The sequence below is a fragment of the Saccostrea cucullata genome, unplaced genomic scaffold (genome assembly GCF_032062105.1).
Source record: "Saccostrea cucullata isolate Sc308-1 unplaced genomic scaffold, CSIRO_AGI_Scuc_v1 ctg239, whole genome shotgun sequence".
Taxonomy (NCBI): Eukaryota; Metazoa; Mollusca; class Bivalvia; order Ostreida; family Ostreidae; genus Saccostrea; species Saccostrea cuccullata.
In genome coordinates this window covers 233717-250946 of record NW_026939884.1, presented here as the reverse complement: position 1 = coordinate 250946, position 17230 = coordinate 233717, and the positions used below count along the sequence as shown (strand labels likewise).

Sequence of the window (17230 nt, the reverse complement as noted above, 5' to 3'; positions counted from 1 at the left end):
CTGACTTGATAAAATATTGGGTAGCAAGTGTTCCTTCACTTTAAGTGAAAGTTTCGGGTTTCTAGGATAAGACCTGAAATTCTGAGGCCATGTGTCACTACAAACATTGGCACGATAAAGATCCCACACTGCTCAATGAGTGCCGAGTAAAGGTCAAAATTTCAAGCTCTTCTTAGAGACCGGCATATGGTGACGTTTCTATATGAGTGAAAAATTCTCGTAAAACAACACACGATGTACAATCAATAAATCTATACATGGTTCGAAAAACTGACATTCATGCATGAAGCGGAAGTCGCAGATTCTGTGATGTTCGTTATTTTGAGCACTGGAATATACCTATAGTTGACAAACAGTATGGATAAAAACACCGATCGTTTATTGATAAAATTTCGTCGATGAACAGAACTTGTAACAGTTTACTGAACATGTAAACGCTTTTAAATAAATTCTGTTTCAGAAGAAAGTAAAACAGGTCGGAATATCCATATTTAATACGAAATCTTTATTAACCACTAATATCGACTTTTAGAATCTAATAGGCTTACATTTCTACTCGCGATTGATTTTTAACACCGTACTGCTGACGGAGCGGCATGCTCTGTCCTATGTTAAGGCTTATCTGGTGTTATCGATAGTAGTATGGGGACGCGGGACAGGTGCTTGCTCGTTGTGCAGGTATTGATAGTGTGGACCTTTACACCAGTCTCCGGAGTAGAACTGTGTGTGACAGACAATACGGGAGTACACTGCGGGGACGGGAATCATGTACGCCTCGCCAGGATAGCGGGGAACGAGGTACGTAATACCGAATGAGTGTTATATATATAAGCTAGTATATAATTCCACTTATCTTGCATAAACATTCATTTAATTCACATTATAGAAAATATGCAAATACTCTTTAAAACTCTCATACACGTAACATCTATACAGTATTAACAATGCATAAAACACATGAACGCACTTGTATATCTTTAAAAATAGTTTTAAAATCCTCTTATGCTATAGTAAACACTTATTTATATACCGCATATCAAGTGCTACTGGTGTATGTAAAGTTGTTCACTAGAAATTAAAGTACTAGTATAAACAAAGTACTGACACATAATCACAGTTTTTAACGTTTGATTACACTTTCTAACTGACGTGTAGTAGATAAAGTTCTGATATGATCATAATGTTGAGTATTAGGATTCGGTAAGTGATTCCCCTAACACTCCAAATACATACTTGGACAATAAAACATCACGACTTAAAGTACTTATTAACCATACTCCAATATTCCCTAACCGAAAACCCATATTACCAAATTTAACAATTAAAAAGGGAAAGTAGGGGGTCAGAAAAATATAATGGCATAAACATGTACTATATAAATAAATTTGGTTCATGTAAGGAGGAAGTTGGGATGTATAAGTTGTTTTCTCGTAACAAGACCCTTTTCCCCGCGGCAAAGTTTAACAGTCTCAACGTTGAGCCGAGGACTTGCAGGAAAGGAAGTCTGAGGAACTATAACAAACCAATTATATGTAATGGGCAAATAATGAAAAATTCAAAGAAAAATCAATAGATATTATACATAAAATTTAAATTCAGATGTGACAGCTAGGACTGTATCAGCTCCTGGCAATATAATTCGACGAATAGTATTTTCAACACATTTTTTACTTGGTCATTCATTTCGATTTGCTCTGCACATACTGAAGTAAAGAATAAAAATTTTGAAATTGATAAACTGACTAATCTATTTATTTGTTTTTTATTTCATTTTTTTTTTTTTTTTTTTTTGTAAAAAAATCTTCACTTTTATCTTTACATTAAATAATTTTGTCAAGTCCAAACAACATTTTAAATTTGACTTATCTGATAGATCGTTTTTGCTGACAAGGTCTTTATATGACCATAGAACTTCCGAAATGAGTGACTTTAAATGAGACTGCTGATATTCTTGTTTCATCAACTTGTTTGTCAATAATTTACCTCGTTTTGGAAATTGTTCACACGTATAGCATGCTCTTGCGTATCGAATCAACTGAGGTTATATAAACCCCGTATGCAAGTGATGAAGGTATATTGCTGCACAAGGCAGGAACTTCGACGATTGAAAATTTTTTAGTCATCGCGTTTTATCATATTAAAAGTTTGGTTGTTTCATAACTATTTATTTTTTTGTAGTAAAATGACCAAATAAGAAACAGGAGCCCGTTTTACAAAAGAACTAACGACTTAAGACCAAATTTAGTTCTTCAAATAACTTTCTAAATAACAATATATTGAAAATGATTTGAATATCTCAAAAAGGAATGTATATATATGGTTTGATTCTTTCAAAAAGGAATGTATATATATGCAGATTTTGTTCAAAATCTTATACTCGAACAAAATAAAAAAAATTGCTATGTATATATATCAAAGACTTTCTAAATATCAATATATTGAAAATGATTTGAATCTTTCAAAAATATATATACATTCCTTTTTGAAAGATTCAAATCATTTTCAATATATTGTTATTTAGAAAGTTATCTGAAGAACTATTATATAGTGAGATATTTTTACACTAGCAATTTTAAACAGAATAATTAATTTTGCAGAATGTTACAATCATCTAAAGTTTTTGGTCTCAGTCGTAAGTTCTTTTGTAAAACGGGCCCCTGATGTGCCAAATTCTATGGTATCTTTTATTTTAATCTCACCGGGCTAATCGTGTCGACATAATGGAAATAACCATCGTTAATTGACAATACGTCTTTGATATATATATACATAGCAATTTTTTTCTTTTGTTCGAGTATAAGATTTTGAACAAATTCTGCTGCATATAAATACAATAAAGGTAGATGCTAATAACGGGCGCAATTGGTACTCATGGGAATTCCACTAAATAGATTGTAGGAATAACAACATAGATACTGTCAATCAGAAACTCAAGCATCTTTTGATATCTACTTCAAAGTACTAATGCTTGTGTGTACAATTATATTTTTTTATCAAAATAATTTTGCAAATGACCAATGGCAAGGTAAGTAAATTTACGAGTTCCAAATAATTTTTTTTAAAGCATGCGAGATTTTAACATACATGTGCATCTGATACATTTAATTCATTCTGAAAAAGTGTCAAGGATTTCTTTTTCATTTTTGGCATATCGCCTGGCGTAATCGTCCACAGAAACCATAATAATTATGAAATTATGACACCAGTCGTCTAGATCGATCTTAAAAACTCAACTTATCGCAGTTTTGCAATGCTGATTTCTTTTAATTCTTTGTTTGAAGTTATAAACATTACACGTTCTTCTTCGCAGAAATGTTTCTCTAAGAATTCTTCCCAAGTCAAAGGTTTCTGATCCAAACCGATCCACAAAACCTAGGGTTAATGTGGAGCGGGTATTATCAAATTATCATATGACTTTTGTAGATTAATTTTGATCTTTACATTGTAGGTTGGGCATGCTCAAAAGATCAACACCAATGACAGTCAGGGAAGCGTTACATTGACAACGCTCAACATCAAGCCACTTGTTCTTGGTAGGATTTTTTTCAGATAATCCGATACTAGTTCTTTCTATTTTCAATGTTTTACCGTCAAACAAATATAAGGTAATTTACATCTTCTAAAAGTTATAATATTTTATTTACAGAGGCAGACAATTTTTTATCATCTGAAGAATGTGACTACTTTGTCAAGATGGCTACAGAGGAAGGTCTCCAAGAAAGCGAGACTGTGCTCAACCAGGAAAGTCAGCGCTTCGTGCTCAGGGACATTGACGGGAACCGGAAACTGTCAGTGCGCGAGGTACGTATGCAATAGATGGGTTATTGTCGAACAATCCTGTGTCTGAAACAGTCCAATAACATTTCAGATATCTCGAATAACTGTAAAGATTCGCCCCTCTTTGTTTCAAATGGGCTTAGTTTGGAGATGCAGTAATAAAGTTTGAGGAGAGAGGGAATCATACTTGTCAATTTATGTAGAATACTTTCCTTTAATTACAGATGAAGCTTACCATCCAAGGCAGCTTTGATGTTTATTTGGATGAAGAAGATATAGTGAAAATGTTTGTATTATATTTACTAACTTTAAACACTGTCTCTTGATTTGTTTTATTATTTGATTTAATTCGCCATTTTGACATTCTTCTACTATCAAAACTACAGCATCTGGATAAATCCTAGCTGCTGAAAAGGACCAGCCCCAAGAACAAAAATTCAAAGATGCCTACCATTAAAATTTTTAATACTTTTTGAGCTATGATGTATTTCATACAACTAACTTGAATAATACCTTTTGGTTCTTTGAAACGTTTGGTTAAAATTGGTCTGTAAGCTTTGGGTTATGTGAAGATTCTTGAATTTTTTAACAAATAAAACCAGGCAACAGACAGACAGACAGGCGATAAATCTGGTTAATTAAGGTGATCAAAACTATGTCGTTTATGTATAATTGTGCTCTTATCTTTGTCTATTTGGTGTTAATTAACAGGTACAAAGAGACGGGGCTGGATAAGAATGGCGATGGTAAGCAAAGTTACACAATATTATGTTTGGCTTACAACTTTAAGAGATCTATATCAATAAATATAAAAGTAAGTACATACATATGCATGGAAATGCATGCATTGTCTACTAAAATATTTTAGTAAAACTTTACCTACCTAATAGAAATGATCACGGACGACGAGCTGAAAGGCTTCTCTCCCACGATGTTACGAAAAGAAATCGAGAAAATCCTGAAGACTTCTCCAGAGAAACATTCCCGGATGAGTAAACAAGTTTGGTTGTACCCAGACAAGTCAAAAGACAAGGTGTTTGCCACGGTACAGAGACGGTAAGTATCCATAGAAGAGTATCTATGGCATGCCAAATTCACAAAAATGAGCTAAACATACCGCTAGTTTCACAGTAGATAAACTATTATTATCGACTGTAAACTATAGTTTACAAACCTTGAACTGTTGTTAACAATTCGTTAGCTATAGTTTTCATCTTTAAAACTATATTTATAACGGTTGTTAACTTAGTTTACGAATGCTAATCTAAGTTTATCTGTCTGTAATAAAAGGTTAACAACAGATTGATGATAAGCATAGATTCACGTCTGTAAACTTAATTTACAATCGTTAAGAGTTGTTAATCATAGTTTCACTAATCGTAAAACTATGTTTATCAGATCGTTACCTATAGTTAAGAGTTGTAAACCATAGTTTACAAATCGTGAAACTGTATTTATTAGATAATCTATGTTTTGCAGTCGTAAATGATTGTTTTCAGTGTTGAGTATAGTTAACGGTTCTGAAACATAAATTATCGCGTTAACTATGGTTCACAGATGTAAAATATAGATTAACTTTGTTAACTATTGTTTACAGTCCGTAAACTATAGTTTACAACCGATATTAAACCTAGTTTATCGACTGTGAAACTATGTTAAGCTCATTTTTGTGAATTTGGCGTGCTATAACTATCGTTAATGGAAGGTCACATCGCGGATGGGAGTAGTCTGAAATACTTAACTTACGTTTTCCTGGCTTTTTTATGTTTTTGATATTTTACTGCCAGGAAATCGTCAGAACCGGCGCCATTTCTGAAACTGGGAATTCGCCGCCTCCAACTGGAGGCGGTATTCTCTGGTTGATTTTAGATTCTTGCAAACCGAATTAAATACCAAGCCTACAAAATATCAAGAGTACAATACCTTTAGTACTTATCAAACAACATGTTTATGGTTCATTTATAAAATATACAATCCGATGAAAACATTTTATCAGACTGTCGAGATTTATTTTCATTTTGTGCATTTTAAAATGTTGGAAGTCAAGTAACGAAATGTGAAGTGGTATTTCCTTTTCATCGATTTTGGTGAGTACTGGAAGCATTTAGCTATTGATATATTCTGATTTCGGCATCCAGTTCGGTTCGCAAGTATCGAAAATCAACTCCAGTTGAGAACGGTGGAATTTCCAGTTTTCGTAATGGCGCCAGTTCTGAAGTTTTCCTGGCACATAACATATATCAAAATCGTAAAAAAGCCAGGAAAACGTCAGATATTTCGGACTAGGATGGGAGAAGAAGGGTGTCGCATTCTCTCTCTCTCTCTCTCTCTAAATGCTTTATTTCATTAATAACCATGTTGTTTTAGTTGCTTTTTTATGTATTTGAATACCTTAAGCTGAACTTGATAGATCATTGCAACACTTTTCTTTCAGAGTTGCAGCAGTAGTGGGGCTTCCAATAGAACTGATCAAACTCAGCGATTTTCAGGTCTGTAGAGTGTTTTTTTCTGGAGTAAAAGTAATACCAGGGTATCAGATATTTAATTTGACCTAAGGTTATTGGTAGCAATATCAGATTTGTCGTTTTTGCAGGTTGTATCGTATGATATCAAAGGTCATTACAATGCTCACTGGGACTCATCACGTGTAGAAACAAAAGTCCCGTGTTGTACGCGTGAACGGACAAAACAGTGTCGGATATGTAGGTATGCGGTGCCTATTAAGATTTTGATACAGTATAAATAATTCAAAAAATTAAACTGATAGTTCAGTTAGTAAAATAGTAATACCTATCTGTGATAAATGATGTTTTAAAATTTAAATTTTGACTCAGGTACATGACCATTCTCTTTTACCTGAATGACGTAGAAGGGGGAGGAGAGACAGCGTTTCCAGTGGCCAATAATGAAACGCTTGATTATAAGGTATATCTTCTAATAAACACATGTTTTACCGTAATACCTAGTTTGTTTAACTGTATATTAATCTAATGCAACCTTTTAAATGAATTAAGATTTTCTGGAGATTCTATAACTTTTCAATAGAAAGACAACAGAATCACCAATGTTTTTTTTTTTCTATAAGACTATGTTGGAGAAAGAAGTAATAGATCTATATAGGAAATGTGAGGATTCCCCCCTGAAGGTGGCCCCTGCTAAGGGTAAGGCCATCATTTGGTACAATCACTTTGTGGACAAGGACACAGGATGGTTAGGTCCACTTGATGAATTCACGTTCCATGGGGGATGTCCCGTGAAAAAGGGAGTCAAGTGGATAGCCAATTTCTGGGTTAAGACCACGGATCAGAAAATGAAAGACTTGAAAAGGATGCAAAAGTTTTACAAAGAGTCAACGAAAAAGCAGCCTAAAATATCTAAAGAAGAATTGTAATTATTCCAGCCAAATGTGTTCAGTTTGTCCATTGCTCATTTCTACTAAAATTTAAATTTAAATTCTAGTACAGAGATTAATGTTATGCATATATATTGTTTGTTTGTTTATTATTAAAAATACCACATATAATATTTGTCCCTTTCTTATGAAAATTAAATACCCTTTATGATATTCTACATGTATATCAATCCCCGTTTAGAAAAAAAGGAATTCATGACATTCTTTAAGTATTCATCAAGAGAAATCCATATATCAGCTATTTACATGTATGTGTAGTTGGTACATATATCTATAACCTTCAATTTACTTGTTTTACTGAATGCTGACAGTATCAAACAACGAAAAAAAAATCTGCTCTACCCAATATATATAAAGTAATAACAATGAATTGGTAATAAACTGATAAAATTTATTCGTAATACACACATGCAATGTCCATAAAACCTTGATGTTGCGTATCTTTGACCCTGGCATTGATGTGTTTCACAAATTTAAGTGTCTCTGTGTCTCTATACACCAGAGCTAAACTGTTTGGGCTGGGGCAGACTGACAACAACTGTAAAGAAACAGACATTGTTAATCTGCACTGCATGCCACATTTACGTTTCACTGAGTTTTTTTTTCTTTTTAAATAAGAAGTAGTAATAAATTTATACAGATACATTTCTCATTTTTTAAAACAATGAGTCTATTAAATTTGATAACTATTTATCATAATTTAAAGTCAAATTTAATTTCACTGATTGAAATTTAATTAGAAATGACGGTTATTTTATACAGAAGTATTTTAAATTCATTCTTTTTATGTAATTCAGAGAAATATCTGTTAATCCTTTGAAAAAGAAAGATAACTCTTAAACATCTGAAACTAACCTTTTTATCTACAGTATTAAAGCAGCAATTTATGGAGAGTACTGGTACATGTACATTTAAAAAAAATATACCACTGTCTCTGGTGTCTCTATATCTGAAATAAAATTAATTTCCCTACACACTCATCTTCTCTTAAATAAGTTGTTAATCTGACTGCCAATCTACAAATTACTTCATTTTTATGTTTTTTTTTCACATGAATTGTAAGCTAAATAAAATTAAGGTTTTTCATTCATTTGAACAATATCTATTAAAGTTAGATAACTATTTACCATAAAATTAAATCCAAGTCAATTTAATTTTACTGATTAAAATTTAACTGGAAATGAAAGTTACTTCAAACTGAAATATTTTAAAATCATTCTTTATACATATCATGTGAAGTGTTTGTTTTTTTTGCAGAGGGAGTTCAAAGTACTAGTAACAAGGTTAGAATTTGGATATACTTCACAGCATTATCCTCCTACTTAGGCACAGTGAAAGCTTAATGCAGGTCATGCAATCCATTTGGAATACATTGTACTGTATGTGTAGTTTACAAGAACTGTCTGATGGTTCGACACTTAACATATTGCTTATGAAGCATTACATGATAATTAATCCACAGATTATGAATTCATATACCAACACTTTCAAATTACAAATGTGAATAACATGGACGCAAAGTCCATTAATCATGCTTTAAAGTTCATAAAATATCTATGTTGAAATTTCAATACACACTAACACGTGTTACTATGAATTAAACAAAGTGTTTGGCCCTAAATAAGCTACCCTGACTTCTACATTGAAGAAATTGACAAACTGGTTCACAATGAACTGCAAATTTGCTCTTATATTTTAGTTAAATACCGGTATGACAAAAAAGCAATAAACTGTTATATTTAATGAAAATTAATTAAAAACGTTTTGAAAATATATTCACTTGTTCTGCAAAAGAGAAGTATCCCAGTTATCATGAACAGCTCATTGGAATAGACTGTTTTAGTGGGAAGGGGGTCGTTACCTTCACAGCCAATATATAAAACAGCATCCAGAGCACACAGCTTGGTTTCAGTGTCTGTGTCATGAACCAGGGTGTAGTTTCCATGCTGCCATTTCCTAACCTCACAGTGACAACGTGGAGTATCTCCTGAGAACAAAAAATAACTTTTTATCCAGATCAATTCCATATCTTTATAATACTAAAAACGTGTCCAAATTTGTTTTAAATTGACAAGTTGACATTAAATATCTGCCTCTTTAAATATAGAAGAAAAATTAAATTTCTACTACAATAAATACATATATTAAAGTGTAAATAAGATCTGCCTAAAAATCAAAGACCCACCTCTTTGCTTCTGATTCTCTTCTTCGTCTTCTTCTGAATCTGACACTTCAGCTAGCTCATGAAGTTTAAGACCAGTCAGTGAGGACAATAATAGAAACAATGCATCTGATTGGAGGAAATTCAAACACTTGGTCACATGATCAGGCACCTCATTTGGATCAACAGCCAGGTATCTCCTTCACATATAAAACAAAATTCATTCTTTAATTTTAAAAAATGTTTAAAAAAAAAAAATTTTTAAAATATTTTAATTATTTTATACAATTTATGATTGTTCAACTAGTTTGTTGATTTCTGTATATAAATTTATGATTGTTATACTAGTGAAATAGAACATAACTAACCTTTTGTTAGGAGGGCCTTTGATAGTCCATTTACTTTTGTCAATACTTGTAAGCAATGCTACCAGCTCTTCATACTTATTCTCCTGTAAGTCAGATATTCTTTTCAATTATCACTTTTGAAAGATTAATCCCTTGAGATGTTTGCTTATCAAACAGTTTGTCAGTGATTGGTTAACTGTGAGGGGTTCTTGTCAATGATTGGTTGAAGATAAAAATTTCTTGTCAATGATTGGTTATCTGCTGAAGAGCTTGTCAATAATTGGTTACCTGTAAGAAGTTACTGAGTTCTATCTGTGACTCCTCCACAAATGTCTCTTTGATTGAAGCCTGTGTGACAGTGTCCAAATACTGTGGGTTTATCCAGGAGTAAAATTCATCTTCCTACAAACAAATATTGTTTGAATACACAATGAAGAAATAATTTAGCAGTGAAATGAGTTTTCCTTCAAGCATTTTCCATATCTCACCACTAATTTATTACAACAGAATTAGCAGATAAGGTCTAAAATGACATCCCTGATTTAATCAGTTGCTGATAAGCCAGAGCACACTTTACACACAATACCTCTATTGAAATAGGTAGACAGGGGGCAGGGAGGGTCTCAATATATGGAGGGGGTCTATCCACTTGTGGTCCATGGAACCATCCACTGATTGAGAGTCTGGTCTTGTCTTCTGTTAAAACCTCCTCCACCTTACATTACAAGAGAGAAAAATAAAAAACACACCGCTCTTTTCATTTGTGTCAAAAATTTACATGCATTGTAAGACATCATCAATTCTTACCTGATGAAAAGATGCAGGAGTCACTTCAAAGAAAACAAAGCTATTTTGGACAGGAATTAAGTTTTTTACTATTTCTTCAGGCTCTCCATTTTCTGCAATTAGAATGTCCTGAAATATTCACTCTCATTGATTTAGTATTAAATTTTGTGATATCTTTTCAAATGAACATATTTAAGAAAAGAATATTATTTAAGATGAATACCATCCAGAGAAAACATTTGAAGACGACCCCCATCCTCCTCTTTCCAAGATGGTGGCACTAGATAGTATATAAAAGCAATGCATCTGTCATCTAACTCATCATCATGACAGGACAACACATCTGTAAGAAAAATCCAATAAGAGAGTTTCTCTTGAATAGTAGCAGACATCTAAAATTTTATTCATTGTTTTAAACTTTTCATCTCTATAAACTAATCATCCTCTGTTTAAAAAGATTATGATTTCTATCAAATGTAAAATCATTTTTATATTATATAAAAGGTGCTTGAAAAAAAATGCAATATCAAATTCATAATGAACAGAAATCAACAAATGAAGTGAGTAGTATTACCTGTATACCTGTACATTGCACAGGACATGTCTACCTGAGCGGTCAGTTCTATTCCAGTGACCTTTGTTACCCACTCACGGACAGTGTTATATATTACTTCCCTATTTAAGTCCATAAGAAAACCATGTATTTAAATATTTCTAGGTATATTTCACTAAACAAAATTGTTCCAGAACACATACATGTACATAGTGGAATTTAATACAGACCTCAATGCACTTAAATATGGCAACTTTGTAGTTTTCAAATCTTCTGTACTCTGAAATATTAATGACAGAAATTTGTGTCAAACAAACATTATTTCTAATAAAGATTTAAAAAAACCAAAATAATGTCAAACAAAATCTAATTTTAAAAATAAGTTTTAGTGCTTTCAGGTATTTCATACATTTGTTCCAAGAAAAAATGATTCCAATATACATTGTACATTCAAATGTATCAAAGAAGTAAGCCCTCAAATATCAAATGAAAACTGCCAGGGGTCCAACGGCAACATATTGACCCAGGACCCCTGGTATTGTGTGGATGCCATACCTGATGAAACTTATATAGGTCATTATTTTTCTCTACAAAGTTGAGGTCTAAAACTTCATCCATCAGGCTCTCTATGAAGTTTTCACTCAGTACAAGGTTGGACAGCACACAATGAAAGAATGGTCTCTTAAATGCCTGCACATCGCCATTGTCATCTACAAAAAGGATTCATCATCATGAAACATAAATATCAACACATACTTTTATCATTTTTTTGTAGATACTATATTTTACATGCCTTGAAAAGTTGAACATGATGTACAAGTACACAGGTACATACTGTAGATTAATGAAATCTGATCACTTTCACTGCATGATAATCGCTGATATTTTGATGCATTCAAAGACAATATAAACTTGGAATTTAAAGCAACATAACAAAACTCTCATTATGGTCAAATTACATGTAACCTCGCCTTATTCCACCGAGTTGTACTTACAATTATTTTCATCGTTTTTCGTACTGTCTTGCAAATCTACGAAGTTTCTGATTCTTTGTAAAGCTTGTTCGTCATCGAATATTTTGTTGACGTCAATGTGGCATTTACTTTTGTTTTTACTTTTCTTTGGCTTCACATCAGCTTCCAGTTTAGTTGATTTCCTCTTCGTTGACATTATAATATTACTATATGTAGCGATTGTCAATGTGACACACGTGTGTTTGTTTACCGGAAATTACTTTCACTTTCTCTTCAAATATGAAATCAATTTGTTCTTATATTTTTCGAATACACCCCCCCCCATCTTATCCGAACGGGGTCTGTTTTAGCATCAGGGAGTAGGAATTTTTATAAAAGGCTAGTTTTAGCTTCATTTTTTATATTTAGTTGTAATATTTTGTGAATATGTCACAGAAAAATTTTATTAAAAAAAAGGTCCGACAAAGAACCCTTGGGACACGGAACACGGGGGTGGGCACTCTCTACCATCGGCTCATACATTCACCTACGAACGACAACTCTGCATGGGAGATTGGGGGGTGGGTTCGTCCGTCCCCAAGCAGCTGTGTCGAATACGGGCTGAGGTGTGGATAACCCCCTTCCCTATAATGAAAGAAAAGAGTCTAAGAAGATCACAAATATAAGATTTTTTTCAGTTACATCCACATTAAGCAGACAGTACTCAGTTTTTCTCAGGTTTTGATTTAAATGTGAAAAATAGGTACTTGTCATTATTAATTAACCTAAATTGAATAAATTCAATTTATTCATAGATTCATACATTAAATAATTTTCAACTCTCTTTATATGTATCCGTTGAAAACGACAAATAAAAAAAAACGCCTTATAGTTCAAACAAAAAGGTTTACAATATCGAAACCAAGTACATGTACATGTAGTGTATAAATATCAGACTACCAAAATCAAAAAAAAAAAGGTTAATCGACCCCAGATTTAAAAAGAAAAATGAATGAAAAGGGGGAATGGAGGTCCAGCCCCCAAGTGCCTGTGAAAGATACCGCACTGTCTGATACATTTGTTTCATATCTACTTGAAAAATTAAGACGTTAATCAGTGGTATTTAAACAATCAAGCTCTATGATAAACGTAATGACTTTAGCTTTACAATCGTCAACTCCTCTTACGTATGCAGCAATATACATGTACTAGTACCTTAAATTCATACCCTGCATACGGAGTTTATATATCTCAGTTGATTCGATACGCAAGAGCTTGCTGTAGCTATGCGTATGAACAATTTCTAATTATTGACAAACAAGTTGATGAAACAAGAATATTAGCAGTCTCGTTTAAACTCATCATTTAAGTTCTATGGTCGATACAATAACCTTGTCAGCAAATACAATTTATCATTAAGTCAAATGCTGACTGACTTATTTATACTAATTAATAGTCCATTATTTATACACTGAATTGACGACGGATTTTCCGTTTTTTCCCGATCATGACACAGAGCACACGGCGGGAGTGACCGGTCGACAGGGGATGCTCACTCCTCCATGGCGCCTGATCCCAACTCTTATGTTCTGGAGGTCCGTGTTTGCTCTGCTCCTGTTTTTTATTCAGTGTTTTATTGACTTTTGATCTGGAATACTGTTCGTAATCTCCATGTTTCATTTGTATGAATTTACATTAATTATTAAAATAACATTTTTTTGCAAAAGCCTACAACATCGTAGGAGGATTGAAATTTCTTAAAGAGGATCCTATGCTCCTTGAAGTCCTTAATCAGGACGGTCAACGAACAAAGCCTATGTACTTCGTAGAGTTGCTGAACCCCGTGTATTAGATAAGCTAAATATGCTGCACACCTCTAATTAAAACATTTGTGCATGTTATACCTAAAATAATGGTGTATGAATAATTAGCAATTACCTATTAGGAGTGTCGTGAATATTATTTATGGAGGTACACATCGAACTTTAAGAGATAGTCTTGAAAGGGGGGCAGTTTGGGGTCGGGGTAGGGGCCCAAAGCCACACCAAAAAAAATGATTCATTAAATATTATGTATATCTTGGACACAAAAGGGGGGCAGGGCCCTCTCTAAATCCGTCAGTGCCTATTGCATGTAAATAATTTCATCACAAGTTGCGATTGTTGACAAAACGAGACAAACTAAAAAAAAAAAAAAGAAAAAAAACCCAGTTGATATCGAATGTTTACATTGCATATCAGCTGTTCATATAGTATTTACTTGTATTATATAAGTTGGTGTGAAAAATTATATAGGTACACTAAATAAAAAAGGACATGTTTGTTTCTCGCGCAGTCGTACGTATTTTAATTTTACTACAAGTATATGATGCGGTTTCTTTGGCTGAATCCATTCCATTTAACGACGACGAATCAGTAGTTTCCCTCAAATCGGACTGGAGAAGAACTAGTTCTGGTTTGACATCATTTAAGTTCAGCAGACTGCTCATCACTCCAGATCGAGTACAAAACGGAAAACTGGCGAATGTCAAAGTGAATTTTACAATCACTAATATTGGGCAGCGAGATGGAGACGAGGTGAGAGGCCTTAATTTACTGACAAAACTGATTATATAGTATTGACCTAGCTCCTCTTAAAAGATCGACGTGTACCTATATAGATAATACAGTATAAGTAATCCACGATAACTTTGATTATTCATACAGCATATTATTTTAGGTATAAAATGCACAAATGTTTTAATTAGAAGTGTGCAACATTTAGCTTATCTAATACACGGGGTTCAGCAACTCTAAGAAGTACACAGGCTATGTCCGTCGAACGTCCTGATTACGGATTTCAAAGAGGATGATCCTCTGTTAACATGGTTAAGGTATTTCCATCCTCCTATGATGTCAAAGTTTTTTGCAAAAACTGTTATTAATTAAAATTCATACCAATGAAACATATGGAGATAACAGACATGTGGTATTCAAGATCAAAGTCCATAAAACAGTACAAAATAGGAGCACAGCAAACAAGGACCTCAAAAAAGAGGTGGGATCAGGTGCCATGGAGGAGTGAGTATCCCCTGCTGACCGATCACTCCCGCCGTGTGCTCTATGTCATGATCAGGACATAAACAGAAAAAACCCGTGGACAATACAGTGTACACTGATGGACTGACACTTACAGTATGTAATAGGTCAGTCACCGTTTGACCCATTGATAAATTGTATTTGCTGACAAGGTAACTGTATCGACCATAGAACTTACGAAATGATGACTTTAATCGAGACTGCTGTAATTGTTAAGCTTGTTTCATCAACTTATTTGTCAATAATTTACCTCTTTTTAGAAATTGAACATACGCAGAGCATGCTCTTGCGTATCGAATCAACTGAATATAAATTCCATATGCAGATGAGAGAGGTATATTGCTGCATAAGTAAGAGAAGTTGACGATTGTAAAGAAAAGTCATCACGTTTATCATAGAGCTTGGTTTTTAGATTATCATTAATTAACGTCTTTCTCAAGTAAATTATTCAAATATAAACATATATGCCAGTCTCTGTGATATCTTTTATCTCAAGCTCACCAGAATATTATAAATAATATGTAAATGATAATACAAGTAAAAATACGAAGCAATACAAATCTCACTATGATACATTTCCATTTTTATTCCCTCAATCTTTTATAATGAACTATCACATGTATCTGTCCTAACTTTCAGACTGCTGAATGCTACATTTCATGGCAAAATGCGACGGCCGACACTCCTATCCAAAAGCTGGTGGGATTTCAGAGGTACAGAGTGAAGAGTGGGACTTCCATTACAGAACAATTTACAATATATCCTCATCAGATGGAACTTTATGTGGAAGGAAAAGGTCGGATGATAAAACCAGGTAATACACTACTTCATATTTAATTATTGGGTATAAGTAAATGCATGGTTTGTCCTTTGAAATTAAAACGAAAAAGAGCAAGAGGCACTTTATAGGTCCTTTTTGGCCTTGGGAATTTTTTAAAAAAATCAAAGCTGCTCACTTTAGGTTGAAAATGCAGTAATTATCACTTGGACTTTTGGTGACCATATATCTATTGAATAGAACGTAAGTTTCCCTTTATTCAATGCATTAGGACGTCATAAAAGCTAGGCGTCATTTTCCAAATACATATATCCTGTAAATTCGTTTCAAAATTTCATATAGAGCACAACCTCTGATCCATAATGAAAGATCTATTTCTGAAGATTAAAAAAACATGTTTCAAATTTTTAGATTCTTTGCTGAAGGTAGTCAAATAAGCATGTTCTCTGCAAAATTCAAGAACAATTTGCATTATCCCAAAGCCTGTTTTCCAATACTTTGATTCTCAAAAAGAAATTTTATTATACATATAGTAAATGAAAGCACTAAGTCTCTACTTTATTTTGATATATATATGAAATGGGAAAGAGGGTGATAGTTTATCAATTGATACATGTATAAGGACAGGGCCATTTCATGAATAAAGTGAACCTATAGCTCTCTCGTGTAGATTTATGGGCATAACAAGAATCTTTAGTGTAATGCATTGTATGATACATGCATGCATGATTTGATTTCTTTTCATTTTTTCATTTTGATAAATAATTATATTTGATTAATTCAATATTTTTGCATTCCCATTCTTGGAACGAGAGACTGTTGTCATTTTATCTTTTTATAGGGACAATTGTCGTTTATGTCGGAGACGAGCTTCCTCAAAAACATGGCGGATCTAACGGCGTAAATGGGACTTTTGAAATTTATAATGGAAGTGCGAGTAATTCCGAAAATCGATTATTTCCAGACAAAATATGGATTACTCAACTTTTAACCTTAATGTTCGTAAATTGTGTGACTTTCTGTAATTGAGCGTTTTATAAAACATATAGTTACTTTATTTTATCACTTGATGTAGTCTCAAACCTCTCTAAAAGATCAATAAGTCATCAGGCGCCAAGACGTTAGACGAGCTGATATGTAATCAGTGGCTAGTTGTCCAGTGGATAAAGAATTTAACTATTGGCTAACTTATTCAATGATAAATTTTAACCAGTGTTTTGAGCAACCCAAGCGATCAGATTTTTCTTAAAAAGGAAATTATCTCCTACAATGGGAGAGGATCGTACATTTTGGCCGTGGTTTGCGACGATATGAAACTTTATACTGAAAAGAAACTAGAGGCCCATAGGCAACAACTATAATGCGAGTCAATATGGTATTATGTTT

The 17230-nt window shown here is 33.2% G+C and overlaps 3 protein-coding genes across 3 annotated transcripts; 2 read left to right on the top strand and 1 right to left on the bottom strand.

Annotated features, from left to right (window-relative positions):
• Window positions 1-523: 523 nt before the first annotated feature.
• Window positions 524-7270, top strand: LOC134254171 (transmembrane prolyl 4-hydroxylase-like). Its single transcript, XM_062736715.1, has 10 exons — window positions 524-798; window positions 3449-3533; window positions 3647-3801; window positions 4002-4063; window positions 4489-4523; window positions 4668-4833; window positions 6212-6266; window positions 6371-6483; window positions 6612-6702; window positions 6863-7270. Exons 1-10 carry the CDS (start codon window positions 643-645, stop codon window positions 7166-7168), a joined length of 1224 nt encoding a protein of 407 aa, XP_062592699.1. The 5' UTR covers window positions 524-642; the 3' UTR covers window positions 7169-7270.
• Window positions 7271-7559: 289 nt separating this feature from the next.
• On the bottom strand, window positions 7560-12247 carry LOC134254178 (prolyl 3-hydroxylase OGFOD1-like). The gene is made up of 13 exons (XM_062736722.1): window positions 12032-12247; window positions 11592-11746; window positions 11267-11316; window positions 11058-11158; window positions 10707-10826; window positions 10505-10596; window positions 10284-10412; window positions 9986-10099; window positions 9719-9801; window positions 9375-9550; window positions 9051-9176; window positions 8199-8205; window positions 7560-7794 (listed from the first exon to the last, which is right to left on the bottom strand). Exons 1-13 carry the CDS (start codon window positions 12204-12206, stop codon window positions 7581-7583), a joined length of 1542 nt encoding a protein of 513 aa, XP_062592706.1. The 5' UTR covers window positions 12207-12247; the 3' UTR covers window positions 7560-7580.
• A 1941-nt stretch (window positions 12248-14188) lies between these two features.
• Window positions 14189-16888, top strand: LOC134254177 (uncharacterized). Its single transcript, XM_062736721.1, has 3 exons — window positions 14189-14565; window positions 15706-15880; window positions 16686-16888. Exons 1-3 carry the CDS (start codon window positions 14305-14307, stop codon window positions 16871-16873), a joined length of 624 nt encoding a protein of 207 aa, XP_062592705.1. The 5' UTR covers window positions 14189-14304; the 3' UTR covers window positions 16874-16888.
• Window positions 16889-17230: the final 342 nt, after the last annotated feature.